General features: G+C 57.0%; 2 protein-coding genes across 2 annotated transcripts in view; both read left to right on the top strand.

The window, feature by feature from the left end:
* Window positions 1–3,606: 3,606 nt before the first annotated feature.
* On the top strand, window positions 3,607–11,541 carry Pgc (progastricsin). The gene is made up of 9 exons (XM_004846599.3): window positions 3,607–3,726; window positions 5,865–6,021; window positions 6,248–6,365; window positions 6,822–6,940; window positions 7,518–7,717; window positions 8,626–8,748; window positions 9,465–9,612; window positions 10,858–10,956; window positions 11,255–11,541. Exons 1-9 carry the CDS (start codon window positions 3,668–3,670, stop codon window positions 11,405–11,407), a joined length of 1,176 nt encoding a protein of 391 aa, XP_004846656.2. The 5' UTR covers window positions 3,607–3,667; the 3' UTR covers window positions 11,408–11,541.
* A 1,481-nt stretch (window positions 11,542–13,022) lies between these two features.
* Tfeb (transcription factor EB) overlaps window positions 13,023–27,228 on the top strand; it is a 37,239-nt gene continuing 23,033 nt past the window's right edge. The window contains exon 1 of the mRNA XM_004846600.3: window positions 13,023–13,285. The gene's annotated coding sequence lies outside the window, so the exon portion shown is untranslated. The remainder of the gene's footprint in view (window positions 13,286–27,228) is intronic.

Here is a 27,228-nt window from a genome sequence, read left to right as displayed (position 1 = left end):
AAAGAAAAGAAAAGAAGAGAAAAGAAAAGAAGAGACAAGGAAAGAAAAGAAAGAGCTGAAACCATAACTAAAAATTCGTGAAGACACCTGCCATAGACTTCAGGTGTATGGAGTACTTGTCGCCAGAGCTGAAGTGCCAAGCTCAGGGATGAGAATACACAGGGAAAAAGCAGCTTCCTGGCCCCATCTCACAACCCCTGCAAGCAAACTCTCTCCCAGGATTCCTTGGAAAGCGCTGCTTTAGCCTCCGCTCCACCATCCCTCATCAAGGGAGGGTCACTATTCTACTCCTTGGGATGAGTTTTCATTTGCGAGCCCTGGTGCTATTGATAGCAGTGAGAAACTGGAAATAACCCAAATGAATAGGGCCAAGAAAGCCCAGATATGGAGATGATAGCACCCACATAACCGTGAAGGTGATAAGGTGTGCCTATCTTAACTCACGGAAAAGTGCATATGGAGTCTGCGTGATAAGAGCAGAACAGAAGTTGCATTTACACATAGATCACAGTTACCTTAAAATCAAAGTGTGCACAATGCGAGCTGGAAGATAATTTAGAAAGGTGCAAACCACTGTTCTTTCAAGTTGCTTTGATTTTTTAAATTTTTTTTTCTACTGGAGACATAACCTGGGACCTTACACATACTAAGCAAACACTCTACCACGGAGCTACATTCCTAGCTCCACCTTGATTTTTTAAAGTGATATCTGTATAAAATTTTTTGTTGTTGTTTTTTTGAGACAGGGTTTCACTACGTAGTTCAGGTTGGTCTTGAACTTGCTATGTAGAGCAGGCTGGCCTTGAACTTGTAGTGATGTTCCTGCCTCAGTCTCCCAAGTGCGGGATTACAGGACTATGCCACCATGCCTGGCTTTAGAATTTTAAATAAAATTTAGCCTCCAGATGTTTTTAAAAAGTCCTACATTGAAGGACTGAGGGATGGCCATTTCCTGATGGACTGAGCATGGTGGGAAAGACTGACATGATAGACTAGTGATGTCTGCCACGGGCGGAGGGTGGGAAAGAACAACAGGATAGATTAGTGATGTCTGCCATGGGTAGAGGGTAAGCAGTAACCACATCCATGCTATCTATGTTGTTGTCACTCCCAGTACCCAATGTCACTTTGTGAACCCTCTGAAGGAAGTCTTTGTGCTAGTTAAAGAGCAGGAAGAGATCTCTTCTTTGTTATAAGTTGTAGGATCTTGGGGAAATCACTGGGATATATGATGCCATTAGGGGAAGAAAGTCAAAGTTCTCCACCCTGGAGGTGCTGTCAATGGCCAATGAGGTGGTTTTGGGGTGAGAGTGCTTGGGAAGGTCCTTCAGATGGTGGGTGTGGCACGGATAAAGGCATAGACATTAGATGACCTTGTGCCCCCTTGGGACAAAGCAAGGCACCTGCACAGGTTAGAGGTGGAAGGTGAGCTTGGAAATGTGGAAGAGACCTGACAGCACGTCCTAGATGCTGGGTGTGGTCCACTTAGCCACAGGAGCCTTTGAGTTTCGGGGCAGGTGAAGCTCAGGGACTAGAAGCTGAAGAGAGGGCCTGAGGTCCCTTCTGGTGGGGATCCCCCAGGAGATCCCTTGGGGTACAGGGTGGAAGTCTGAGGACAGGGATCCTGGGGTGAGGGTACAGCCACGCCCCCTTTAGGAACCATCCATGGACTCCATCAACTGCTCATGATTTCTGGAACCCTGGGCCAGGCATAAGGGTACAGCACCTTGGTCTCTGTCCTCTGAAGGCTTCTAGTCCACAGAAGGAAGCCCATACCCTCCAGGAAACAATTGGACAGTGTGAGGCCAGTGCAATGGGTGGGACATCAGAGTGTCCCATGTCCAGGTAGAAGATGCACTTGGATGGGAACCAGAGGGTCAGGCTTCTGGGGGCCCCTGGATCAGGTGTCCCCAGGCTCTGGAGACTCCTGGCAGGTAGGACGGTGGGTGTTCTAGATATGAGGGGTGGAAGTGGCAGGGACAGTGGCAGAGGACTCAGGAGGTCTGGGGTTCCTGAGGAGGCTGCCCGAGCTGTCAGAAGGTCAGCGTAGGTAGGCTCCAGATTCCTGGAGCAGGGCAGGATGTGGTGTGACTGGGGCCTGGAGACAGCTGGCCTGGCCCATCGGAGAGGAAGGGTCCCTAGAAGTCCTGACTTGGAGGGCTCTGTGGAAGATTCCAAGGATTCTATAATTTTCTTTTTCTTCTGTTCCAAATTGTGTTCCCACTTCAGGGAAGACATCCTCTATCTTACCTTCTACCTCCACCCCCAGACTTCAGTGTGTTTCTGGGGCTGGCAGGGACCTGAAGGCAGGGACTTCTCTCACCGTGCCAGGCCTGGGCAACTCTGGGTCCCCCTCCCTGCCCGTCCAAGGGCCTGGGAGGCTCCGGCTGGGCAGGGGTGGCAGTGGCCAGAGTGGAAAATCCCCCACTGGCCAGGGGAACGTGGTGGCTGGCAGGTCGGATCCTGGCTCTCTGCCTGGGGCCCAAGGGAATGATAAATCTGTTTGGAGCCCTCGGTGCGGGCACAGGATGGCACAGAGGGTGCAGGCGGGGGGGCCTTTTTCTACTACCCCAGGAGTGGGCCAGGTTGGCGGCCCCAGCTGCAGGTCACCTAGGTGTGGGAAGCTTGTCGCTGGGAAGCAGGGTGGGTAAGGGGGTTGAGGAGGTGGGGGAGAGGGAGCGGAGGTGACAATACCTCTTCAGGCCTCTGCTCCAGGCCCAACCAGAGCCAGGGTGGCCGTGTGTGTGTGTGTGTGTGTGTGTGTGTGTGTGTGTGTGTGTGTTTGTCCTGTGCACAGGCCTGGTTGGAACAAGGACCGCTTCAAACACCCTGTTTGACCTTAAAAGTCTCTAAAGCAGCCCCCAGTAACTCTGACTTCAGCCACTGCTTCCCCCATCCCCACACCACCGGGACTCACAGTGCCATCGCCGGCACCATTAATAGTGCCCTCGCTGCCACTGTTACTGTAACCACCACCCCTGGTACCCTGAGCTCCGTCTCCCAAGGACTTGGTTTGCTGGGGGGCAGGACTTGCATCAGACCCTCGAGGGTGTCACCTACAGACCACAGTTGTCAAGGATTTTGTCCCTCTCAGGGGACAACAGGCAACACCTGGAGGTGTTTTTGGTCGTTACACTTCAGGGGCCGCTCCTGGCATCTGGTGGGCCGGTGTCGGGGATGCTGCCCAGTGTCCTCCAGCTCATGGGACAGTGTCCAGGACCAGGCGTCATCTACCCCCAGACGTCGGATGATCTGACACCCTTCTCTCTGGCTCTCCCTATCTTTGCCCTTCTCCCCAAAATGCCCACATCATGGCTTTGCATGATGAACACGAAGTTCCTGGACAAGAAGCAATCTTTCCTTCTCCCCTCCACAGCCACTTTGTTCCCTCTTATCGTTGTACCTCCTGGCCTCCGTTGCTTGAACTGAAAAGTCAATAAGATGGAAAGTCTATTGTGGCCACACTCCAGAGGGAAAGACACACAGAAACCACTGATACCTGCGCCCCACGGAACCCCAGGTGCGGGGTCACGCTTGCCCAGGGCAGGGGGGCGGGGTCGGGGCGAGGGCCTGGGATATAAAGGACCCAGGAGCACCCAGGTCTGCACTCCACGGTTGCTGTGGGACGCAGTGTCTTCTCCTCTGTGACCAGCTGGGAACCGGCATCATGAAGTGGATGGTAGTGGCCTTGCTCTGCCTGCCGCTCTTGGAGGCAACGAAGCTCAAGTGAGTCTGGGGCCTGGGCTGGCGCAGGAGCTGGGGTGGGAGCCCCAGCACTCGGGGCAGTGGGGCCAGAGCTTGCCTCTTCTCCGTCTCTGTGACAGAGTTTCTCTACAGGGAGGGAAGGCTCCTTGGCTGGGCTTGACAGGGCCCACGGGTGGGGACGACACAGTCCTCCCTGCCATCAGGAAACCGCTAGCGGAGGGTCAGCACAGCGCTCCCTGCTGAGGAAAGGAGGGACCTGAAACAGAGAGAGAAGAGGTGACGACTGCCCAAGCCACCCCAAATGGTGGCTCAGTTTCTTCTTACCTCTTTTTGGATAAGGAGCAAAATAATCCTTTCTAAAACGTTGCTTTTTTTCTCCTTTTGTGTGTGGTAGTAGTGAGGGAACCCAGGGCCTTCACACTGAACGACAGCCCCAACCCTTTTAAATTTTTTTGTTTTGAGATGGGGCCTCCCTATTGCTAGTTGCCTGGGTTGGGCTCAAACATGTGACCCTCCTGCCTCAGCCTCCCAGAGACAGGTGTGTGCCACCCCACAGGGCCAAAAATTTCCTAGAGGCCCCAAATTGACTGGCAGATGCTCAAATTATGTAAGCAGAAACCTAAGCCAATGTACATCTCGATACTCTGAGCTGGGGTGGAGAGCTGGCCTGGCTGGGGACACCAGGAGGGCCCCCAGCCTGCCACTTGCCTGCTGTTCCACCGTGGCCTTTGCTATCTGTGGGTTTGGCCTCCAGCCACACAATCAACCTCGGATTGAACTCTTTAAAAACAAAACTTGCACCTGTAATTGAACAAATACACAATTTGGGTCACTATTCCCTAAACTACGCAGTGTCAGAAGTACTTCCATAAGCTGATTGTAGCAGGTGTTTAATCTGCAGTTGACTCAGTATGCAGGGGGTGTGGGAGGGTACAAGACACATCCGGGCACATCTGTCGCCTTGAGCATCCAGATTTCAACACCTGTGGGGGCTCCCGGGACCCATGGACCCTCGGGGAAGGTGGTGATTTCTTAGCTGAGCAACTGGCTCCTGGCAGAAATGTCCCCTGAGAGGTAAATTCGGCAGAAGTGGCAGGCACCAAGCAGCTGGCAGTCTTCATGGCTTGCAGGCGGAGTATAGCAGAAAACCTTTGGAAAATGTGGGAGGATGCGGATTGAAGTGGGGAAAGGAGAGAGCAGCAGCAGGAATTGTGGAGCCTGGAGCAGGGCCGGGGTGGACACACACAGATCCATGGGCAATGGTAGCCACAGGGCTGGGAGGGAGACATCCAGGGGGACACAGCAGAAACCGTGACTAGGGGCTGCCAACTCCAGAGCTCAAAGGACACCTTGCCAGTGCACCAGGTGTCCTGAGGAGCACAGTGATGGCCCCAGGCCATGTGGTTAGCAGTAGGGATGGAACGAGTGCTGTCCCTGTTACGCCAGGACATCCAGGTTCCGTTAGCCAGTGCCAGTGTCAGAGGGCCACCAGAAGAAGGACAGTCTTTGGGGTGAGCTTTGGCATCTTTGAGAACTTTTTTTGTTTTGGTACCGGTGATTGAACTTGGGACCTTGTGCTTTCGAGGCAGGTGGCAGAACCACTGAGCTAAATCCCTGGCCCTTTGAGAACTATTTTTTACACTTGATCTTAGCCAAAAGGCTGAGAAGCGATGAGAACTATTTTTTCAAAAATGCATTTATCCTGAGCTGGATGTGGTGGCACATGTCTGTAATCCCAGCCCTCAGGAGGCTGAAGCAGGAGGATTGCCATGAGTTTGAGGTCAACTTGGGCAACATAGCAAGGCTCTGTTTCAAAAAAAAAAAAAAGTGTTTATCTTGAAAAGCAGAATGTCCAAAATCCTGTCTGGGAAGGAATTTATGGAATATTTAAGAACAGGAGGATGCTTGAGATGGGATGAGGCAGGCACAGGAGGAGAACATAGCTTTCTAAATCTTGGAGCAAGCGCTGACAAGAGCTTTGCAAACAGGAGGAGAGGGGAAGAAAGAGAACCACAGATGAGACAGAGGAGGGGGTACCCAACGACAGGGAACAGAGTGTCAGGGAGGTGGCAGCTCACAGCTGGAGCTGGACAGAGAGAAAAGGAAGGAGACGAGGAGAGGCAGGGAGGGGACACTGCCCTGATGCTTGGCCGCCACAGGATCCCCCTGAAGAAGTTCAAGTCCATCCGTGAGACCATGAGGGACAAGGGCTTGCTGGGAGACTTCCTGAAGACCCACAAGCAGGACCACATCCGGAAGTTGAGCAACAACTTTGACCACTTCAGCGTGCTGTTTGAGCCCATGTCCTACCTGGACGTAAGTCCTTAGCCTCCCGTGGTGTCCCTGCCCCTGCCTTCCCTCCCTCAGGCTTGTGGGGCCAGCAGGGGAGGCCAAGGCCCCAGAGACCTTGGTGGCCACCTCTGGGATGGGGTGCAGGGAGACTTGGGCGGGACCCGGGTTCTGTGCGGGGTGCTGGATGGCCCCGGTCCCGCTGTTGCTCTGCTGGCGGAGCAGGAGCTGACTGCCCCCCTACGGCCCCCAGGCTGCCTACTTTGGTGAGATCAGCCTCGGGACCCCACCCCAGAGCTTCCAGGTCCTGTTTGACACTGGCTCCTCCAACCTGTGGGTGCCATCTGTCTACTGCCAGAGCCTGGCCTGCAGTGAGTGCCCTGTGGGGTGCTGGGAGGACCCACTCCTGGGAGGCTGGGGACTTGTGCTAGCGCTGACCAGTATGGGCCTTGGGTCTGGGTTCTGAGATCTCCGATGCAAGGGGTCCCTCCTCAGGCACAGCCGATGCCATGAGGGGACCCAGCCCCTTGGGGGGTTCAGGGGAGGGGGGAGGGGACATCCTGAGGCCCATTCACCCCTTCATGGTGTGTGCAGTCGCTCAGGAGTCAGCTGGGGCCAGGGACAAAGGGATGGAGTCCAGGCCACCCAGCGCACAGGGAGGCCACAGCCCAGGCGTCTCTCGCTCTGTAAGCTGGCCTGGTCCCTGATCCGATGTGGGAGCCCCAGCTGCCCCAACTTGGTGGCCCGGTAGGGTGTTCTGGGGAGAGGGAAGGGACACTCGAAGGCCTGAGCACCAGAACATGAGCTCCGCGCTCCGCTGTCCACAGCCACTCACCCCCGCTTCAACCCCAGCAAGTCCTCCACCTACACCTCCACTGGACAGTCCTTCTCCCTGCAGTATGGCAGCGGCAGCCTCACAGGCGTCTTTGGCTACGACACCATGACTGTGAGTACAAAAGGGGTGTGCATAGGATGGGGACCTCAAGGAGCCCCTAGAATGGCGAGGACAGGAAGTCAGCATGGCAAGGCCACATCTAGCCACTGCTCTCACACTCTGAGGGTCACCCTGTGCATGGCCAGGGGGACAACGTAAGGAGCCAGAAAGTGTGGTCCTTTTCCTTTAAGAGCTTGAATCTGGGGAATCCAGAGGGGAAGGAGATTGAGGTGTGGGACTGGGGCAGTCAGGGAAGGCCACTTGGAAGAGGGGCCCCTGTGAGGCCTGTCACAAAAGGGTGGAGGCTGTTGAGCATGATAGCACATACTTGTAATGCCTGCACTCTGGAGGCTGAGGCAGGAGGATCGCTGTGAGTTCAAGGCCAGCCTGGGCTGCACAGTGAGTTCAAGTCCAACCTGAACTACATAGCGAGACACTGTCTCAAAAACCAAAACAACAAACAAACAAATGGGAGGAGCTGCAGTGAGGAGGATGAAGAACAGCCCTGGAAGGGGCCCTGGCAGATGTGCCGGGAAAGGTGGGTGCCATCAGACTTGTCGCCTCCTCCATTGTGTGCCCCCACCACCAGATCCAAGGAACCCAGGTACCCAAGCAGGAGTTTGGCCTCAGTGAGCAAGAGCCAGGCACCAACTTTGTCTACGCCCAGTTTGATGGCATCATGGGCCTGGGCTACCCCGGCCTGGCCGCGGGGGGCGCCACCACGGCTCTGCAGGGCCTGATCCGGGAAGGCGCCCTCTCCCAACCCCTCTTCAGCGTCTACCTGGGCAGGTGAGTGGCTCCCCTGTGTCCCTCATCCCTGGCCCACGTCCTGGCCACCCCGGGCAAGTGAGGGACCAGGCTTGGGAGACCCAGGCCTCGAAGCAGGTGGCACGTGAGCCCAGCCTGGGTTTCTGAACCGGCCCCACCCAAACCCCATGCCATCCGGCCAGCTCCACAACGGGGCAGCATCTCCCACTTCCTCTGAACTTTGAGCCTCGCTGCTCTGGCTCCTAGCGCTCCTTGGGCCAGCTCCCGAGATGTGCCCCACCGGTGCCTCTCTGTGTGGTAATCTGCGGCTTCATCTCCTTTGATGTCTTCCCAGTCGTCCTGGAGTCTCCAGGTCCAGGCTGGGACTGACCCCTTGCCAGCTGTCACCCGCACCAGTGAACACAGGCGGGCCTGGCCACTCGGTGCCAAGGGACTTGCTTTCTTTCTTCCTCTTAAAAGTAGCCACCTGCTACATACAGTCCACGGCACCTCACGCTGTGGCCTCCTCTCCTGGAGGGACTCTCGACACGGCCACCTGTCACCAGTACCTCGGCCTTACTTTCTGCCTCTGTTTGCAATCACTCTGCTCCTGGCCTGCAGGAGCGCTGCCCGGGAAGCTTTCCCTCCCCTCCAGTTCCGGTACAGAAGCAACAAGCGTGGCCCAGGGCCCAGCAACAGGTTCACGAGCAGCAGGAAGTGACAGGCAGAGGATGTCGGGTGGGGACCCCAGGATGAGCAGCCCCTCCAGAGGCAGTGACATTCAGAAGCCTGAGGCACTGGGGGTCCTGAGAGCCCCGGAGAGAGGCAGCCCCAGTCTGAGGGGGACACAGTCTGACCTCCGGGAGCCCCATCTGCAGCCTGGAAGGAGCCCTGACTCCTTGCCCCGGGACTGTCCCGCCTCTCCCTGACGGACCTTTCTGTCCCTGCAGCCAGCAGGGCTCTTCGGACGGGGGCGCACTCATCCTGGGCGGTGTGGACGAAAGCCTGTACAACGGGCAGATTTCCTGGACGCCGGTCACTCAGGAACTCTACTGGCAGATCGGCATTGAAGAGTGAGTCTGGGAGGGCCGGGACGGGGTCATCCTTGCAGTGGGCATTGGGCACTGCTGGGGGCAGGGGCACAGAGGACACGGAAGCCTGGCCTCCCGGGGCTCCAGCTGACCGCTGGGGAGCCTCAGGGCCCAGCTGGAGGACAGGGGTGGGTGAGGGTGACGTGGGGCAGACAGGGCACCAGGCCCCACAAGTGAGAAGCTGTGAGTGGGGGGCTAATTTGTTCAAAGGTCTCACAGTGAATCAGTGGCCCTGGCTTTCAGTCTTGCTAGAGTCTTCTTTAAAGCTTATTTTTGCTACGCAAGCGCAAGGACCCAAGTTCGATCCCCGAGACCACAAAAAAAAAAAAAAAGTTTATTTTTGTTTCTTGGCTTTTTTGTTTGGTCTTTGGAGACAAGGTCTCGGTATATAGTTCAGTCTGGCTTTGAACTCACTATGTAGCCCAGGATGACCTCAAACTTGAGGTGAATCTCCTGCCCCAGCCTCCTGAATGCCGGGATGACATCGTGTGCCTCACTGCACCTGCCTCATGAAACTTTTGAGAACTAACTTTTGCGGCCATTTAGGTGGCTTCGGTAGCCTCCGGGACAGTGGGAGGCAGGGCTGGCTGGACGGGCTGGGCAGGGTCCTCGGCTGCCCCTGATGGGCCTGGCTCTGTGGCTTGGTGTTGGGATGCCCTGACAGGTGGGGCCTGATGTTGTGTCTTCTCTCCATCCAGTGTGCAGCTTGATAACCAGGCCTTGGGCTGGTGCTCCCAGGGGTGCCAGGGCATTGTGGACACTGGCACCTCCCTGCTCACCTTGCCCCAGCAGTACCTGACCACCCTGATACAGGCCATAGGGGCCCAGGAGAATGAGTTCGGAGAGGTGCGGCCGGGGGTGACCTGTTCCCCGAGAGGGCGGCTCAGGGGCATTTGGGGTTTCTCCTGGGGATATCAGAACAGCCTCACTCTTCGCCTCGGTGGTCCTGATGCTCATGGCTCTGGAGGTGGGGGACCTGGGATGCCAAGGTCCCTGTGGAGTGGGGCAGATGGTGGTATTGGGGTGCGAGGGGCTCCTGCAGGGCAAGATTTTCCTCTGCACTGAATGAATGCTTGCTGGGCTTTGGGGTGAGAGCAAAGTAGCAGAAATGTGGGGCCCAGGAGGTGAGTGATGCAGGACACCCCTTAACACGTCCCTCCTCTACTTCCATAGGCCCATGTCTGCCCCCTGAGCCCTGCTGAGCATCTGTTCCATTAGTCCATCCCCACCCACTTTAGGGGACCAACGGACCACTTTCTCTACGGATCTGTATTTTTTTTCCAGATCTGTATTTTTTGTTTGTTTGTTTTTTTTGGTACTGGGGATGAACTTGAGACCTTGTGCTTTTGAGGCAGGCAGCAGAACCACTGAGCTAAATCCCTGGCCCCCAGATCTATATTTTTTAAAAAATAATTTTTAAAAACAGTCACGCTATATAGTTAAGGCTATCCTTGAACTGACTATATAGCTCAAGCTGGCTATTCTCCTGCCTCAGCCTCCTGAGTGCTGGGATTACAGATGTGCACCACCACATCCAGCTTAGATCTGTACAGTGCTTTGTTTTGTTTGTTTTTGAGACAGGATCTCACTATGTAGTCCAGCCTGGCCTTGAACTTACTCTGTATCCCAGGCTGGCCTCAAACTCATAGTGATCCTCCTGGCTCAGCCTCCCAAGTGCTGGGATTATAGCATATGCCACCATACCAGGTTCAGATGTGTACTTTTTAATTTTTTCGTATGAGGAATCAAACTCAGGGCCTTGGGCTTACCAGGCAGGTGCTGTGCCGCTGAGCTACATCCCTGGCCCCAGATCTGCACTTTTAAAGGACATTTGGAGAGAAAAGGCAGTGATTCGGCCTCTCAGAGGGGAACATTTTCAGGGTGGGGAAGATTCTTAGGTCTCCCCTAATTCCAAACCCTTTACCTGACCCTGCGAGTGTGATCCGGGCTATCTATGTAGGATTGTCCTCGGAGCCGCACCCTCAGACCACATGCAGGCTTGGGGCTCTGGCGGGGCTGGGGTGCTGAACTGGGCTTGGTGGGCGGTCTCTGGGGGTCTGGGAAGTGACCTGGGCCTGTTGCTCCCTGCAGTATGTAGTGGACTGTAACAGCATCCAGAGCCTCCCCACTCTGACTGTCGTCCTCAGTGGCGTGAAGTTTCCTCTGCTGCCCTCGGCCTACATCCTCCAAGTAAGTCCTGGTCCTTGCAGCCAGGGCAGAAGGAGGGTGCAGATGAAATCCTGGGGGTTCAGAGACATTAAGTAACTGAGCCAAGCAGACACAGGGCCAAGTGTCTGGCTCCAGGCTTAACCGCCAGGCTGAGCCACTGCAAACCAGGAGCAGGAGGGGACCCAGGGGAAGAGAAGGTTCCCCCGTGGGGAGTGGCTGAGGGTCACTGCAGCCCTGGAGCACCTACGGGACAAATCTGCCCCCAGCCAGGGCTCTGGCAGGTGCAGCCAGTGACCAAGAACGTCTTTCTGTTGAACAGGAGGACCAGTACTGCATGGTGGGGCTCTCCGCCACCTACCTGTACTCGGAGAGCAGCCAGCCCCTCTGGATCCTCGGGGATGTCTTCCTGAGGTCCTACTACTCCGTCTTTGACTTGGGCAACAACAGGGTGGGCTTTGCCCCTGCCATCTAGATGAGCCACCTGCACCCTGGACCCCTTCCTCCTTGGGCCCCTAGCTTGTTCGGAGTTCTCTGTGCTTCCCTTCCTGGGTCCAGTCCCCCTTTTCTGGATCCTGGAGTTTCTCTGATAATAAATAGTTTTCCACGTTGGCCAGCATGTTGTTTTTGGAGGGGAGCTGGGGGCTGGAAGGCAGATTGGTTCTGGGGACAGGGCCAGCGGGGTCAGGGCAAATCTTGCTGTGAGCCACTTGACGGGGAGGGTGGAGTGGGGTGTTCCCTGGCGGGTCATGGATTCTAGGAGAAATGGGCACAGTGTGGGGAAAGGCCCTGTACCCCTCAGAGCTTGGAGTGTGCTCCCAGCTTCCCTTTGGAAAGGGAAGACAGGGGTAACGGCACAGATGGCAGGCCCTTGTGGTGGGGAAGTGACCCTATCTAATGGAAATGCTCTGCCCAGCTGCTCTGCCAGACTCCTCCAGACTCTATCAGGACCACTTGTGTGTCCACTAGCAGCGTGACTGGGGTCTGATGCAGCCCTGATCTAGGAGTCTGTTTCCTCAGTATTAATCAATTTTGGCTGGAATTTGCTGAAGAATGCTATGTGCCTATGTGTGCTTGTCACAGTCACAGGGTCATTGAGGAGGAAAGATGTTGCTAGAATCAATTTCCAGGAGGGCTTCGGAAGGCCGGGGCCGAGGCAGGCTGATGGCACTTTGACCCAGACACCCTTAAGTCCTAGCACTTATATTTGAAGAAGATCTGGCCCTCAACTATGGGCAAGAGAGAGAGAGGGAGGGAGGGAGAGAAGGGGGGGGAGTGCTATTTGCATTCATGAGGAACTCTCTTGCTCTAACCAACTCAGCAAGAATACTGCTCTGGCTCTCCTTAGGAGCTTCCCAGCAGAGCCTCAGAAACCTGGGCGACGGGATGTGGGGAGAAGGAGGAAGAGGAAGAGGAGGAGAGGGAGAGGGAAGGCGAAGAGGAGGGAACAGAAAGTGAAGACGATGGTTTAGCACCCTTAACTTCCAACAGGGGAAGGTGACACAAAAGTAGACCAGAAAAATTCAGACCAGCAACACGGTAGCGGGCCACCAGTTAGCTCTGCCAGATGAGGGTGTGTCAAGGAAGACCCCACAGCAGGGCCTGTGCTGCGGGGGAGGTTCCATCTGCACTCATATTTCACAATCTGATCTCTTATACTCAGGGGAGGGGATAAAGGGCACCTCTCTTCAAACCAAGGGAGAAACTGGGCTTTACCAGAGCGGTTTCTATGGCAACAGTACATTCACTGGGACCCTACCTCATTCCTCATTCATTGCTGGAAAAACAGCCTGAGGCATGCAAGTCCCTCCTAGGGCCTCAGGCAGGCCACAGGAGGTAACAGTCCTGATTCAGGACGTCAATGAATGGGAGGAGAGAAAACGTGTACAGGGGCAGAGGTGGAACAGCGCTTCCTAGGTCAGATACAAATACAGAGGCTCTGTAGCGCGTGGCCCAAGGGGTAGGACTACAAATCCCGGCGTGCTTAGCCCAGGGTGACAAGAACTACGCTTCCCAGCCGGCCCCGCGGCAGTGGGCGGAGCGGGCTGCTGGGCGGGTGCTGCCCTCTGCCGGGCGCGGCGGGAAGTGGGCGCGGAGTGACAGCCGGAGGCCGGGCGCCGGGCGCGGGGCTCGGTGACAGCGGAGGCGGCGGCCGCAGGCGGGACGCAGGGAGCGGCGCCGCCGACGGCAGCGGGAAGGGCGTGCGGGAGGGCTTGGGCCTCTCCGGTGGCGTGGAGCCCCAGGAGCCCAGGAGCCGGCGGCGCGCGCAGTTTGCGGGTCGGGCACCCGAACTTGGGACAAGTTGCCGGAACCGCGGGGCGCAGGCGGCGGACGGATTGACCTTCAGAGCGAGGTGAGCCGGCCGGGCCAGGGCGCGCGCTGGGCCCAGGACCCCCGACGCCGGGCCCAGCCACCACACGGAGCTCCGGGGACAGGTGCGGGGGTGCGAGTGGAGAGGGGCGCGGAGCGCGTCGGGGCCCCGCATCCGCTCGGCCCGCACGACCCTCCTCCCTCTCCTCCCCGTCCCTCTCCGCGTCCTCCCCCTGCGGGCCAGGCCGGGCCGGGGGCGGCCGCGCGCCCTTATGTAACCCGCGAGGGCGGTGCGTGGGAGGGGACAGGGAGCGCGCGGGCCGCGGGGCTCGGACGGGCGGCCACGCCCCGGGGCGGGCTGGGGACCCCTCCTGCCCGACTCTGAGAGGCGCCCCCACCCGTGTCCCCGGCGTCCCCGCGCGGACTTTTCTCCCCTTCAGGACCCCGCGACCTCGGGAACCCCGGCCCCGGAGCGCACCCTGGCGCGCCCCTTTTTCTGGCTTCCGTCGGGGCTCACAGCCCCCCCCCCCCGCCCCACCTCGGCCCCGAGTCCACGAGAGTGCGCCCCCTCTCGGGCCCGAGCCGCGCCGTCACCCCGGGCCCCTCCCGGGCCCCCTCCCTGGCCCCGCTCCGACCCCGCAGCCCTCGCCAGCGCTACGGTTCCTCTCCGGAATCCGGCCGCCTCCCCTACCCCGCCCGGGCTGGGATTTACGCACGGCTACCCCGAGCCGCCCCGGGCTGCGCGGGCAGGTTCGCGCCGCCGCCGCCCTGCGCGCCCCCAGAGGAAGGGGGGCCCCGGGCGCGGCCCGTCTGCGCCCGCCCTGCCCTGCCCTGCCCAGGCCCCGCCCGCCCTGCCGGAGCCCCGCCGTCCTCGCGCCGGTCTGTGCCGGCCTTGGTTCCACGCCGACAGTTTCTGGACTGAACTTGAGCGCTGCGCTCTGGCGTGGCGCTCGCTCCCTGGGAAGTGTGGGCTCTTGACCGCCGGCTTCCCCTCCATAGAGGGCGCTCCATCCAGCCGGGGACACGGCCTCTGGGTCGTGGCCCCGGGCCCCTGTACCCGCCCGGCCAGATTCCACCGAGGCAGGCCCCACACTCTCGGGTTGTTGGGGTGAGGAGGGGCAGGCCCTGCTTTCCTCCAGGGCGGAAGGGCGCAGGCCGGGCTCCTTCACCCAGTCCCTGGAGACAGGCTCAGGGTCAGGGCGGGACGCAGCCCCGGGCCCTGCCCTGGGGGACCTCTTCTGCGGAATGACAGCCAGCCTGGGTTACTGGCCCAGGAAGGCGTGAAAAGGGAGGGTGGGCTGCCTGGTAGTCCAAGCGCTCCCATGCCTCAGTCTCCCCAGCCCTGGGGGAAGCTAGCAACTCACTGGGCGCCCTCTTTCTGCATCCTCCACGCTGCTAGGGCAGGAGAGTTGGGACTCGGGGACAGGGCCGGCTGTTTGGGGTGTGTGCGCTGCTTCTCTGAGGGCAGCCAGCGCTGTTTAGTGTACATGGCCTGTTGACAGCTGCCGGCTGTTTTGTCCCTAACCAGACCTGTGAGTTGGAGTCAAATGCAGACCCGAGTCTTGGTTCAGGTCCCATGGGAGGGGTCCGGGAATGGAACTGGGTACAGCTCAGGTGAGCCCTGAATCCTACGAGAGCTGACTGGGCTTTGGAGGGCTGATGGCTGGAGGCCAGGGCAGGTGGGACCCAGCCACCCCCCTCAGCCTGTTTCCAGGAAGCCTGGGCCTGGCTGTCCCTGGAGGGTCTTGCTCCTGGCCCTGGTCCCTCCTGGGGCCCGGTTTATGACCCTAATTGCATTATTAGCCAGAATTTATAGAGTTACTTAGCACCTGCCCCCAAAGGGAGTGGCCCAGCCGCCCCTGGCTTCTGTCTCTTCCTTTTCAAAGTCAACTGGTTTCTATAGGCAGCAGGGGTTTCCCCAATGCAGCTGGCATGGAGGCCAGGTTGGGCCTTTGTCCTGGGAATGGAGGGCAGTCAGCGCTTGGGGCCTTCGGGGGCTGCCCTGGAGGTGACAGTGGGCACTGGGTTGGCCTCCTCTGGCGGGGCCAGGGACGGAGTTCAGGCTCTGGAGCCACAGAGATGTCAGCGTGCCAAAGGACAGTGGGCCCTACTTCGGGGACTGTGTCCTGCCTGGAAGGAGGGAGTAGAGGATGTTTGTCTCCCAGGCCTGGGTGAGGATTAAGTTCAGGCAGTGCCAGGTATGTGGTGACCGCGGTGGTGCTCTGTGGGGTCCGTGTTGTTGGAGCGAGTTGGGCTGTTCGGTTAGGAGATGATCAATACCTACGTCTCTCTGTGCAGATGAATTGTGTAGATCGATGTGTTAACAGAACATTCTTGTCTGTATGCTACCCTAGAACATACAACAATAAAATATACTTACAAACAATAGCTGCCAGCCCTGATTGTGTGTTAACTCTTTAAATTGAGATAGGAATTATTGCTTTGGTGATACCCATCCACACAGCCTGGAAGTGGCAGGGTTGGGATTTTAACCCAAGTCCAGCCCACTTCAGAGTCCTGTCCTTAATCCCTAGCAAGGACCCCTGCAGGCCTCACCAGGAGCTCTTCTAGGGGTGGGTGTGGGACCTTTTCTCTGTCCAGGGCTACACCTGGCTCCTGGCCTCTCTTTGCAGCTGCTGCCACAGGGACCAAAGGGCCTGGTGAGAGCCTGTCCCGCCTGGCCAGGGGAGGAGCTGTGTTCACATATTTCAGGGCCTCTTTGGAGACCCAGACAGCCCAGGAGGGCAGGAGCATCCCTTGCTGACAGCCTGGGTCTGTGCCATGTTCCCGCCGCCTGGTCCCCACAGTGATGCTGCAGTAGGCACTTGCTTACTCCGATGTGGCATCTTTGGGTCAAAAGGGGACCAGCAAAGTCATAAGGGCTGCATGCTGCCTGGACCGGCTGTGTGGCTGGACGGGTCCCCTCAGCTCAGGCTCAGCTTCCGTGTCTGTGAACCCTGGTCATCTGTGGGGTCCCCTCCAATGCCGACCTTCTGCTGACCTTTGCCTGGGGCGCCAGGACAGCTCTAGGCTTCAGGGTGGGAAAGATGTGGGTCGGGGTACCTGAGGGGCTGCTGGAGTCTATGTGTCTTTAGCTGAAGGCTGCCTTGCCAAAGCTGCTGGGCAGTCTTTCTCGGGACAGAACCTCAGCCCATGTACCAAGCCCCAGGCCAAGTGTAACCCAGTCACCTAGGGTTTTGGGGTCAGGCTGCTTGGAATCCCGGCTCTGCCACTCAGCCCTGTGTGACCCTGGGTAAGCTGCTCAGCCCAGTGCCTCAGTTTCCACACCTACAAAGTTCAGATCATCGTGGCGCCTACCTAGTGGCGCTGCAGCGAGGGCCAAGTGTGTGCACACATGGAAGCACACGAAGCTGTGAGAGTAATGCAGCATTCATGTCCCTATTTCCCGTTGTCAGGGAGAAAAAGAATAAAGATCTGGGGCTCGAGCTGGCCTCCCCAGGTGTCTGAGGTCCTCATGTGCAGCGCCTTCCACCTGGCTTTGCAGACTCGGCGGCTGAAGTCCTCACCACTCAACTGCCACCCTACCCGGCCGGGTCTCTGTGTGTAACAAGCTAGCTCGGGGCTCTTGGTGGTGTCTCCACTGCCCCCACCCCGGCCCTGGCTTTCCTTGGGGAGCATCTGGCCTGGCTGCTTGCCGCTCCCTCCCAGCTGTGGCTGTCCCATCCCTCCTCCCCGCTGCGCCAGCGATAGATACCATCTTCTTAGCTGTGATGTCAGCGGGCAGATAGCATCTCTGCGATAGGGGAGGATCCCAGGCTTATCTCACCCACAGGAAATGCTTTGCTGTGCGTGGCCGGGGCTGTGGGTGAGATCAGAGGGCAGCAGAGAGGGGCAGGAGCGGCGCCCAGGGTCACGACCCCAACTCTCTGCCCTGGCTCTGGGCACGAGGAGGAGAAAACCTGCCCAGCCATCTTCATGCCCTGTTCCGCTTTCTTGGGGCACTCTATTGCTGTTCTGCAGATGGCCGAGGTCCCGGCGGCGGGGGACGTGAAGTGTGACTAACCCTGGAGGCCCAGCCACCCCTTGGCCACATTCCCCTCCTGGCCCCTGCGTGCAGATGCCTTCTGTATGGCCTTCCTCCTCCTCCCTCTCCCAGCCTTTTCATTGAGGCACCGCTTTCCAGGGGCCCAGGGCACTGTCTGTCTCTCTGCTGGATTTTACCATCACCTGGGAACCTTACAAAACGCCCTCGCACCCAAATCCCTGGGGGTGGGGCCTTAGCATCGGTGTTGAAAGGCAAACCCAGGTGACCCGTCGTGCAGAGCCTTGTTCTCACAAGGGAGGAGCTGCCCACTCAGAGTGGTCCCTGAGCAAGCTTCCCACTCAGCTGTTCTGCTGGTCCACAAGGCCGGCCACTTGCATTTGTGACAGGTTCCCAGGTGATGCCAATGCTGCCAGTCCCAGAACACTGATGGCACCAGGCCAGCCCCCCACAGCACCCAGACACCTGGCTGTGGTGCCTTAGATTGTGGTGGTCCTGTTAGGCCTTTTGTCCCCAGGGACAAGGATCCTTTCTGAGGCCACTAATGTCCCCTCCTCCAGCTTCTACCTGCAGCCCTGAGGATTAATCTGTTTTGTGTTGTAACAAAATACCAGAGGGAGGATGAGTTTATGCAGAAGTGGGGTTTGTTTTAGCTCACAATTCTGGTTGAAAGGCAAGGGGCCATATCTGGTGACAGACATTTTGCTGGCAGAGTCCTGAGATGGTACAGGGCTTCACATGGCCAGGGACAGAAGCATGTGTGTCCCTCTGGTCTCTCACTGTCACTTTCTCCACCTCCTCCTTCTTTTCTTCTTCTTCAACTTTTTTTTTTTGTTTTTAAAGACAGGCCCTCACTGTGTAGTTCAGGTTGGCCTTGAGCTCACTGTGTAGCCCTGACTGGCCTCAAACTCATGGTGATTGTCCTGCTTTGGCCTCCAGAGTACTGGGATTCCAGGCATGCACCACCAATCCCAGCTTACCTTTTTCTTACATGACACTAGGAATCAGGATGGGGTCCTACTCTGAGGACCTTATCTGTGTCAGTCATCTCCAAACACCATGGTAGGGTAAAATTTCTACCCTCTGAATACCTCACAGTGGGAATTAAAAGTCAGCATCGGAACCCTTGGGACATCACACTGAATCCTAACCACAGTCTCCTGTTAAAGGGAGCGCTGTTGAGCTGCATGGTTCCCGGGCCCTCTCTTTGAGACAGTGCTTAAGGAACAGGTGCTACTTAGCTGGGCACAGTGGAGCATGTCTGGAATCCCAGCACTCTGGGCCTCTGAGGCAGGAGGATCCCAAGTATGAGCCCAGCCTGTGCAGATTAGCAAGACCCTGTCTTAAAAGAAGACAGAGGCTGGGGATGCAGCTCAGTGCAGAGGTTCAGGGTTCGATCCTCTGTACTGGAAAAAAAGAGAGAAGGAAAAGGAAGAAAGGAAAGCAGAAGGAAGGAAGGAAGGAAAGAAGAGCTGCTTGATTCAGGCAGAGGAGGTGGGCAGAAAAGGACAGCTGCAGCAGGGGACTCCACCTGAGAGAGGGGTGGGAAGTAGGGAGCGGCTGTCAGAGCCCCGCCTGGCTTGGCTGAGCTGAGGCTATTACAGGCCCTTCGTGGTTCCCCTCTGCCCCTTGAAGGGCCAATATTGGATCACCGTGTCAATTCTGTTTCTGTTACACACAAAGAGAAGCTGTCCTCTCCTATTCTGGCCCAGTAGGGTCCCCACAGGAGGTGGCTCTGTCTTCATCCTCTGCGGTGGTCCTGGGCCGAGGGCACTGGCTAGCTGGGAGACCTGGGGTCCCCCCTGGCCTGGGAAACTGGAAGGAGTCAGGGGAAGCCTGGTGGGAGGTGAGGAAGGGAGGGGACAGGCCCTTCAGCCTTGGGGTCTGAGCCCACAGACGAGTGAGTGAGCCCTCCAGCGTCCATGCCCTCCGAACAGGGATTGGTTGCATTTTCGGTCCCGAAAGAGCACCTCACATACAGCGCATGCTTCATAAATCTTTGTGCAATGAATGAGCAAAGATAACCTCATGATGTGCCTAGAATTGAGAGCACAAAGAACCGCTTTCCCCCAGTCTCACCCTGAGGGGCATCACCATCTAATGCCCAGGACACGCACACAGCTTGACAAGGTCCCAGGCCCTGCCTCCTGCTGTCCCCACCCAGTGATGCAGGCCCAGCCCCTGGTGGTGGTGTGGGGCTCAGTCTCTTCCTCCCCATGGCGAGGTGGCCAGCACCTCCCCCAGTTCTACCGTTGGGTCTGTGGGGTGGGGCCTGGCATATTTGCGCCTGCTTGCTAAGGGAAGTCACAGCCTGTCCTTGGCCTTGTTTATAATTGGTTTGGGGACAGCACCTGCTCAGCCCCTGGTCCCTGAAGGGTGCATATGCCCAGGAGGTGACACTTGATACTGTCCACCCCCAGCGTCTCTTGTCCTCCCCCAGCTCTCGGCAGGTGTACTCAGCTGCCCGCCAGGCCCAGGGCAGCACAGGCTGGCTGTGCCGGGGCAGCTTGGAGTGGCAGAGCTGGCAGTTTTGACCACAAGCTGGTGCTGTCCCTGTGTTGCCCCGAGTGGGGGAGGGGTGTGGTGTCCAGGCCCAGGCCCCGGCAACCCAGAGACCCATGGCCTGCGGCAGCATTCCAGCCAGCAGGCCTATCCCGTTGGCCTCACGGTACCCAGTGCTGTGCTGGCCAAGCAGGGTGGGTGGGAATGAGAGGAGGGCTTGGCCTAGCCAGGGAATCTCTGCAGAGGACAGAGAGGCTGAGCAGTGGAGACAGATTGGGGTAATGAGTGGAACAGAAATGGGCTCCACCTGGCCCTGTCCTCGGAATGCTGTGCAACCTGGGGCCCTGGGCCCTGAGCAAGGAGACCTCGCTCTTGTGTGGCCCTTGGATCCACCCACCAGCTCTTGGCGTGTGTTTGTATCTCTCTCGCTCCCTGTTTTATCGACATCCTCTTTTTCCTTTTTCTGTCTCCCTCCTTCTTTCGGTGTGTTCAGGGGGTGACTGCCGTGCCTTCCCCAGAGTGAACCTCCAAATCCTACTGTCGGGGTCCCGAGCTGAGGAACAAGGCCAGCAGTGGGGGAGGAGCCTCCATAGCGCCCCAAGCATCCCCACACACTCCAGTCCTGTGACTAATTATAGGTTATCATCCAGACTTTTGGGCCTAATTATAGTGTTTTTCAAAGCCAGGTGTGGGAAGAAAATATTAGAACTTCTGTGTGCTCTGAGGATGTAGCTCAGTGGCACCGCGCCTGCCTTACAAGCGCAAGGTCCTGAGTTTAATCCCCGGCACCAAAAAAAAAAAAAAAATCTGTGTGCTTATATAGCCTCCTTTTCTCCCCCCCCCCACTTTTTTGTGAATTCTAGCATAGTTGCTGAAAAGAGCCTAAATATATGTGCATAAAAGTGAACCCTTAAATAACCGCCTCCTAGCTGAAGAAGCAGAATGTACTTTGAACCCTAAAACCAACTTGTGTGCCCTCCTCCAGCAATAACCACTGTCTTGACTTCTGTGAGCATCAGCTCCCCATCTCTTTGTCGTGCAAACAGAGGTAACCACTGTCCTTACCTTTATGATAATCAACTCCATGTTGCTGGTTATCCCCCAGCCAGCTGTGTCTGGAACACGGCTCTGCTTGGCCTGACTTTGAATTTCATACAGATGAAAGACAGGATGTATTCATGCCAGTATCATGCGTCCTCCACTCACTAGTGTAGCTATGAGATTCATCAATGTGTGTGTGTAAGTGCTTCCTGGTGCATTGGTCCCTAGACTCCTTCCAGGGTGTATAATTAGGAGTGGAATTGCTCAAGCACAAGGCATGCCACACATAGCTCAGTGTCAGGATATATTTTAAGTGGTTGTACCAATTTGCTCCTCATTGGTGACACTTGCCCTAGATCCTTGTCAGCATTGGGTGTTGTTAGTCTATTTAATTTCTGCTATGCTGGTGAGAAACAGTTTCTCACCATGGATGTAATTTCCATTTCCATTCTCATCTTTTTAACAGATCTATTTTTGTGTGTATTTGCTAACCTGTATAAAGCGTTTGTGTGTCAGTGTACTCAGCTGGCCCTCTGTCCATAGTCTCTGCCAATGAGGATTCAACCAACCTCAGAATGAAAACGTTTGAAAGCAAAATTACATCTCACAGAACATATACAGACCTTTTCTTTCTGTCTGAGTGATACAGTGTAACAATGCAGTGTAACAGCTTTGTGTCCTGACTGATACAGTGTTAACAGCCATACAGTGTAACAACTCTTTGTCCTGAACAATACAGTCTTACAACTGCCCTAGGGATTTTTAAGACATCCAGAGAGAATGTAAAGTGCACGGGAGAAGGCACACCAATATTATACAAATACCACACAATTTTATATGAGGGATTTCAGCATCCACGGGGAGTCCTGGAACCTGACCTCTGGGAATATCAAGCGATGATCGCTTGCACAGTTTCTGAAGAAAGAAAGAGGCATATATTGGGAGTGCTGAGAAATTTTTACTGATAAGAGTCTGCAATTAAAATAGTTGAAAGACCACTGTAATACTGAATGCAGGGGCAGGGGTGTGTGTCACCTGAGAGTGACAGGGTGACAGTGGGAGGAAACCCTGAGTGGCAGTGCCAGTCAGGGGTGCAGCCTCTTCCCAGAGGGTGTGGAGCCCACAGGGTACCAGCAGCCTTCAGGCCTCTTGCCCGGCCTGTCTGGAACTCTTAGCCGGTGTCCCCATAATTTAGCATTGACAGGCGCCTGGCTTTGAGTTCCTTCTAGAGAGATAGTTCTCAATGGGGGAGGGGGGCAATTTGGTACCCCAAAGAGACATCTGACAGGGCCTGAGGACTGGCTGAGGGTACCCCTAAGGACCCTAAAATGCACAGGACATCCGCCACCACAAAGAATTATCTGGCTCGGGTGTCTGTGGTGTGGAGGTTGAGAAACTGATGGAGAAAAGAGGCAGGAGATTTTCCATAAACTTGCTGCATGGGCTGGGAAAAAGCACCTAAGTGCTTTTTGCCCTGTTTCTGTGTCTGAAAAGTCGGGGTAGCAGTAGGACCACTGCCTCCCCCACCTCAGGGCACTGTGGCCCAGGTGGGGGAGAGGGTGGTTGCCGGGTATCTGCAGAGGGCCCTGGGCTGCTGTCCCCGGGAGGCAGGGCTTCCTCCTTGCTGGCTTCCCTGTCCACTGAGCTAGAGGCCTGGTCTCCTCCTTGGTCCTCCTGCTCCCTGAGGGGCCCCCTGCCTTTTGATGAGGGCTGCAGAGATGAAGGGCTCTCTGGGTGCCCTGGGGCCCAGGCAGAGCCATTTCTGACTTTGTCCCTAGCTGGGTGGGAGTCCAAGGTTGTGGGGTGATAAGAGGTGCTTATTGGTTCCTTATCTGGGGCCCCACTGCGGGTCAGGGCAGCGGGTTGGCAGTGGAGGTCAGCGCTGGGGGCTCTGCACACCCTTCGCACCTTCAAGTCTCAGAGTCTAGGCTCTCTGTCCTCGAGGTCTGGGGACCACTTCCCCTGCTTGGCGTCTGCTGCCTCTCTGGGAGCTGGGAGCAGCCGACCCCTCGGCATACCCTGCCTCCCTGAAGCAGGCTCCTCGAAAGGGCCAGTAAAGCTAGTGGAGGCTGCTTCATGGCTGCCCGCCTTTCTGGGACAGGGGTGCCTGTCAGACCCCTTGCCACCCCTTTGACAGGCCGGAGGAGCAGCACCGTGGCAGCTGGGGGCCTGTGCTGAGGGCGTAGGTAGCGAGCATGCAGCGGCCTGGACCTGCCCAGATCCCCCAGGTGACATGTGGTGGCCCATTTTGAGGGGGCTACAGTGAGATTGTGGAGTGGGTGCCTGGAGAGAGATGGAGGGACAGGCGTCAGGAAGGTGGCAGTGGTGGGGCCTGCTGAGGAGGCGGGAGGTAGGTTAGACCACGCTGGGCCGGAGGGGCTCTGCTCTGTGACATCGGTGCCCCTCTGTGGCCCCTTCCTGGTGCCTCGGGCCCTGGGCTGAGACTAGGTACCTAGGACGAGGCCTGGCTGGTTGGTCGGTGGCCTGCAGCCCCAGGCTGGCGAGAGGACTTGGCTCTGCCTCCGGCAGGCTGTGGGTGGGTACGAGGCCCAGAGCGTGCAGTTCCCGACGTGAGTAATCCTCTCCTTGGGCCACATTTACAGCTCCCAGGGGATTGTGCAACTTCCTCCCCACCGAGGTGCAGGGGGCTGGGTGAGAAGCAGCGCTGGGGAAGATGAGGAAATACTGTGGGGGGGGGGCGTGGCTCTGCCTCAAGCTGAGCACCCCCGGGGCCTCCTTCCGGGCAGCCTGCTGGGGGTCCGTGCTTGTGTGCGCATGTGCAAAGTGTGAGCAGGGGCTGAGGGAGGTGGGGAGCGGAGAAGGGCTGCGGGGCTCTGGGAGGGAAGCTTGGGCCCGGAGTCAGGAGTTTCGAGAGTCGGCCTTGGTTTGCTCCTCTCCCAGGCTGGTTTCAAGCTCCTGGTGAGAAGCTCACGGCCATGCTGGGCCAGGTCCGGCAAACCCCATTAACATCAGGGGCTGAGAGGATCTAACCCCGGCCCTGCAGCCCCTCAACTGTGGGAGCCTGGCAAGCCACTTGTCTATGGGTGCCTCAGTTTCCCCATCTGTAAAATGGTGTTGACAGCTGTGTGGGCACCTAGTGGTTCATCCTGAGGATTAAAAGACTGACTCCGGATGTGCTCGGGCTGTGCTTAGCGAGACTAAGTCAGGCTCCGGCTCCGTCCAGGTGAGCACTCAGCTGTGTGCGGGACGCTGGCATGCAGCTGGGGTGGGGGTCACAGCGCGCTCCCTGTGACTTTCTCCGCAAGAGAAAGTGCCTGGGACTGATTCTCGGTCTAATTTCCAGGAAGCTGTGGGTGGCTTCCGGCTGCCAAGCACACAGCCCAGGGCTCAGGCCTGACCTCCCCTGGTGGAAAGAAAGGTCGAATAACTGGAGCACCTACTGCGTGTGGCTCTGGGCTAGACTTTTGTGTATTTGCAAACTTAATCTTCACAGAAACCTAACACATAGGCCTTTTTATTACCCCACTGTACAGGTGGGACAACAGAGGCCCAGAGAGGCCGGCTCTGTCCCCTGGGGTTAGCCAGCTTGTGAGTTGGCAGGGCCGGGCGAGGACATGGGCACTGGATTCTGACTGCCAGGGTTCCAGTCTCGGGTGGCACCATTTATGAGCTGTGGGCTCCTGGCTGGCGGCCCGATGTCTGACCTTGGCCTTGCTCTGTGACGACTCCATGGCCATGAAGTGCGTCGTGTGCAGTAAGCCCCCCGTGTGGTCACCCTGCCTGCAGCAACAGCCTGGGCTGGTTTTCAGGGCTGTCAGGGCCCAGCCTCAGCTGTGTGGCACTGTGTGCTGACCCCTCCTCTATTGCTCAGGTGGCAGCTGAGGGTCAGAGGAGGCCGGGGTCCCAGGTGGGCCAGGAGGGACCCTGCCGGGACTGCAGCTGCCTGGGCTTGGGCTGCTTCCTGCTCCCTGCTCCCTGCCTCCTGCCCGTGCGCCCAAGGACTCTGATTGGTGACTCCACATCAGTGGCAGGGTCTCTGAGACATTTTCTGTGGGATGGATTGGTGGTCACACAGGTGTGGGAGAGTGGGAATAAAAACAAAGGGCAGGACCAAAACAGGGGTGGGGGGTAGGACAATCAAGATGTGCAACCCCTTAGACACGTGGAGTACTGGCTCTTTGGGTTTTGTTTGTTTGAGACAGGTTGGCACTATGTAGTTCAGGCTGGCCTTGAACTTACTATGGAGCCCAGGCTGGCCTCAAACTTGCAGTGATCCTCCTGCCTCAGCCTCCCAAGTGCCGGCATTACAGGTGTGCGCCACCATGCCCAGCCAGTAGTGGGGTGCACGGCATTGTAAATACAGCAAATAGTAATGTATTGTACATTTCAAAATTGCTAAGAGAAATTCTTTTTTTGTTTTTTGTTTTTTGAGACAGGGTCTAGCTTTGTAGTTCAGGCTGGCCCTGAACTCACTATAGCCCAGGCTGGCCTTGAACTCTTGGTGATCCTCTTGCCTCTGCCTCTTGAGTGCTGGGGTTACAGGTGTGCATCACCACACCCGGCAGCTAAGAGAAAAAAAATTTTTTTGGTACTGAGGATTGAATTTGGGTCCTTAGGCTTGCAAGGCAGGTGGCGGAACCACTGAGCTAAATCCCTGGCCCAGAAAGAGGAAATTTTGAATATTCTCACACCAAAAAAGATAAGCACTGGAGATGAGGTTAATTATCTTGATTTAATTACATATTCCACATTGTATCTATATGTCATAACATTGTAGCCCATAACTATACGCAACTACTTTTTTTTTTCTAGACAAGGTCTTGGTAAATTGCCCAGACTGGGCTCCAACTTGTAACCCTCCTACCTCAGTCTTCCAGAGTGTTTGGATTACACAACCACACTGGTTTACAACGTTTTTTTTTTTAAGTAAAGTGGAGGCTGGGGTGTGGCTCAGTAGTAGGGCATTTGCCTGGCATATGTGAGGCTCTGAGGTTCCATCCTCAATGCCACAAAGAAAAGTAAAAGCATGCAAAATCAGTGTCTTGAATGCAGGACCTGTCAGAGCCTTTGATTTGCTAATATTCATTGTACATCTCCGGTGTGAGGTCCTGATGTGCCCCAGGGTGTCAAAGAACTGAGGCCTGGAGGTTGGGCAGTTACTCGTAGGCAGCCCGGACACCCCTTCCTCTCTCTCACTCAGTTCTGGGGGCGCCTTGTGCGGCTGCTGCCCCCTTCCTGAGGGCCCTCCCTCTGGCTCCCATGTTAGTGCCCTGGTCCTGGGCTGTGCTGGGAATAGAGACAGCGCTGTGCCCGTGTGATTCGAGCCCGCCGTGGCCAAGTGAGGTACTTCATTTCTGGCCTGCGTCTCCTCTCATCACCGGTCTGTCTGCGAGGTGGGGAAGGGCGGCTCCTGCCCTGTGTGGGCACGCTGGTCCCTGCAGTCCACATCCAGGTGCCCAGGAGCCTGACATTCTCACTAGTCTTGGGTCCGAGAGGACGTGGGAGAACGAGAGGGCCCCTGCTGTGGGGCCTGACCCGACCTGAGGGGGTGTGATGTGCCCCGCCCCCCGGCTGGCCTCTGCCCTGTAACACAGTGCTGCCCCTCTGTGCTGGCCAGCCAGGGTGCTGTGGCTTCTCCTCCTGCTGAGAGGTTATTGTAGGACTGGGGAGGAGGCGTAGGCCTGCTGTCCCAGCCCTCTGGGAGGCTGAGGCAGGAGGATTGCAAGTTTGTGCCCAGCCTGGGGAACTTAGCAAATTAGTGAGACTCTGTCTCAAAATGAAAAATAAACAGGGGCTGGGGATGTACAAAGGTACATCAGCTTTGTACTGTACTTTATGATATACAAAGGTACATCAGCTTTGTACCTTTGTACTGCAGCTCAGTACAAAGGCCCTGGCTTCAATTCCCAGTACAACCAAAAAAAAAAAAAAGTTGGGCATGAGACAGGTGTCTGCTCTGCTCAGCCCAGGGTGGTTCTCCCGCTCCTGCCTGCTCCGCAGCCTCTACCCTTCGCGTCCGGCTGCTGCACACCCAGCTGGACCAGGGGTGCTGTGGGGCATGCGGCCCCTGGGTGGGAGTCCGGGCCCTCTGCTGGCGCAGGGCTCGGGAGCGGGAGGTGGAGGCCGAGGTGGCACCTCCCCAGCCGAGTGCCCACAGTATTCAGTATTCTTAGCACTGGCTCCCGTGCGAGGCTGTTTTTAGCCGAGTTTCTAAGTGTTGCCAACATCTCAGGCGGCTGGTGCTGGGCACCTCGTCAGCCCCAGTGCCTCTGTTTCCTCGCCTTTGTGATGGGAGGGTGGCGTTGTGACAAGGAGGCTAGGAATGCACAAAGTGTCTAAATAGGAAGAACCCTGTGCTCAAGGTGGCGTTAGGAGAAGTGGTATTGTTATTAGGGAGAGGTCCTGTCCGTGTCAGGGTAAATCGGGCGGGATTTTCTCAGGAACAGTCATGGCAGCAGTTTCTGAAAGGTGGCTGGCTG

This window comes from Heterocephalus glaber, unplaced genomic scaffold, assembly GCF_053883595.1.
Source record: "Heterocephalus glaber isolate CG9 unplaced genomic scaffold, H.glaber_assembly_v1.0 deba00001497, whole genome shotgun sequence".
NCBI classification, from domain to species: domain Eukaryota; kingdom Metazoa; phylum Chordata; class Mammalia; order Rodentia; family Bathyergidae; genus Heterocephalus; species Heterocephalus glaber.
This window is presented reverse-complemented; position numbering and strand designations above follow the sequence as displayed.

What these genes read in the sequence shown, in the direction of transcription:
- Pgc (XM_004846599.3), top strand. Translation starts at nt 3,668, where the DNA reads ATGAAGTGGATGGTAGTGGCCTTGCTCTGCCTGCCGCTCTTGGAGGCA. An exon ending in TTGGAGGCAACGAAGCTCAA is followed by an intron (nt 3,727 to 5,864) that starts GTGAGTCTGGGG and finishes TGGCCGCCACAG; the next exon opens with GATCCCCCTGAAGAAGTTCA. An exon ending in CCTCGGCCTACATCCTCCAA is followed by an intron (nt 10,957 to 11,254) that starts GTAAGTCCTGGT and finishes TCTGTTGAACAG; the next exon opens with GAGGACCAGTACTGCATGGT.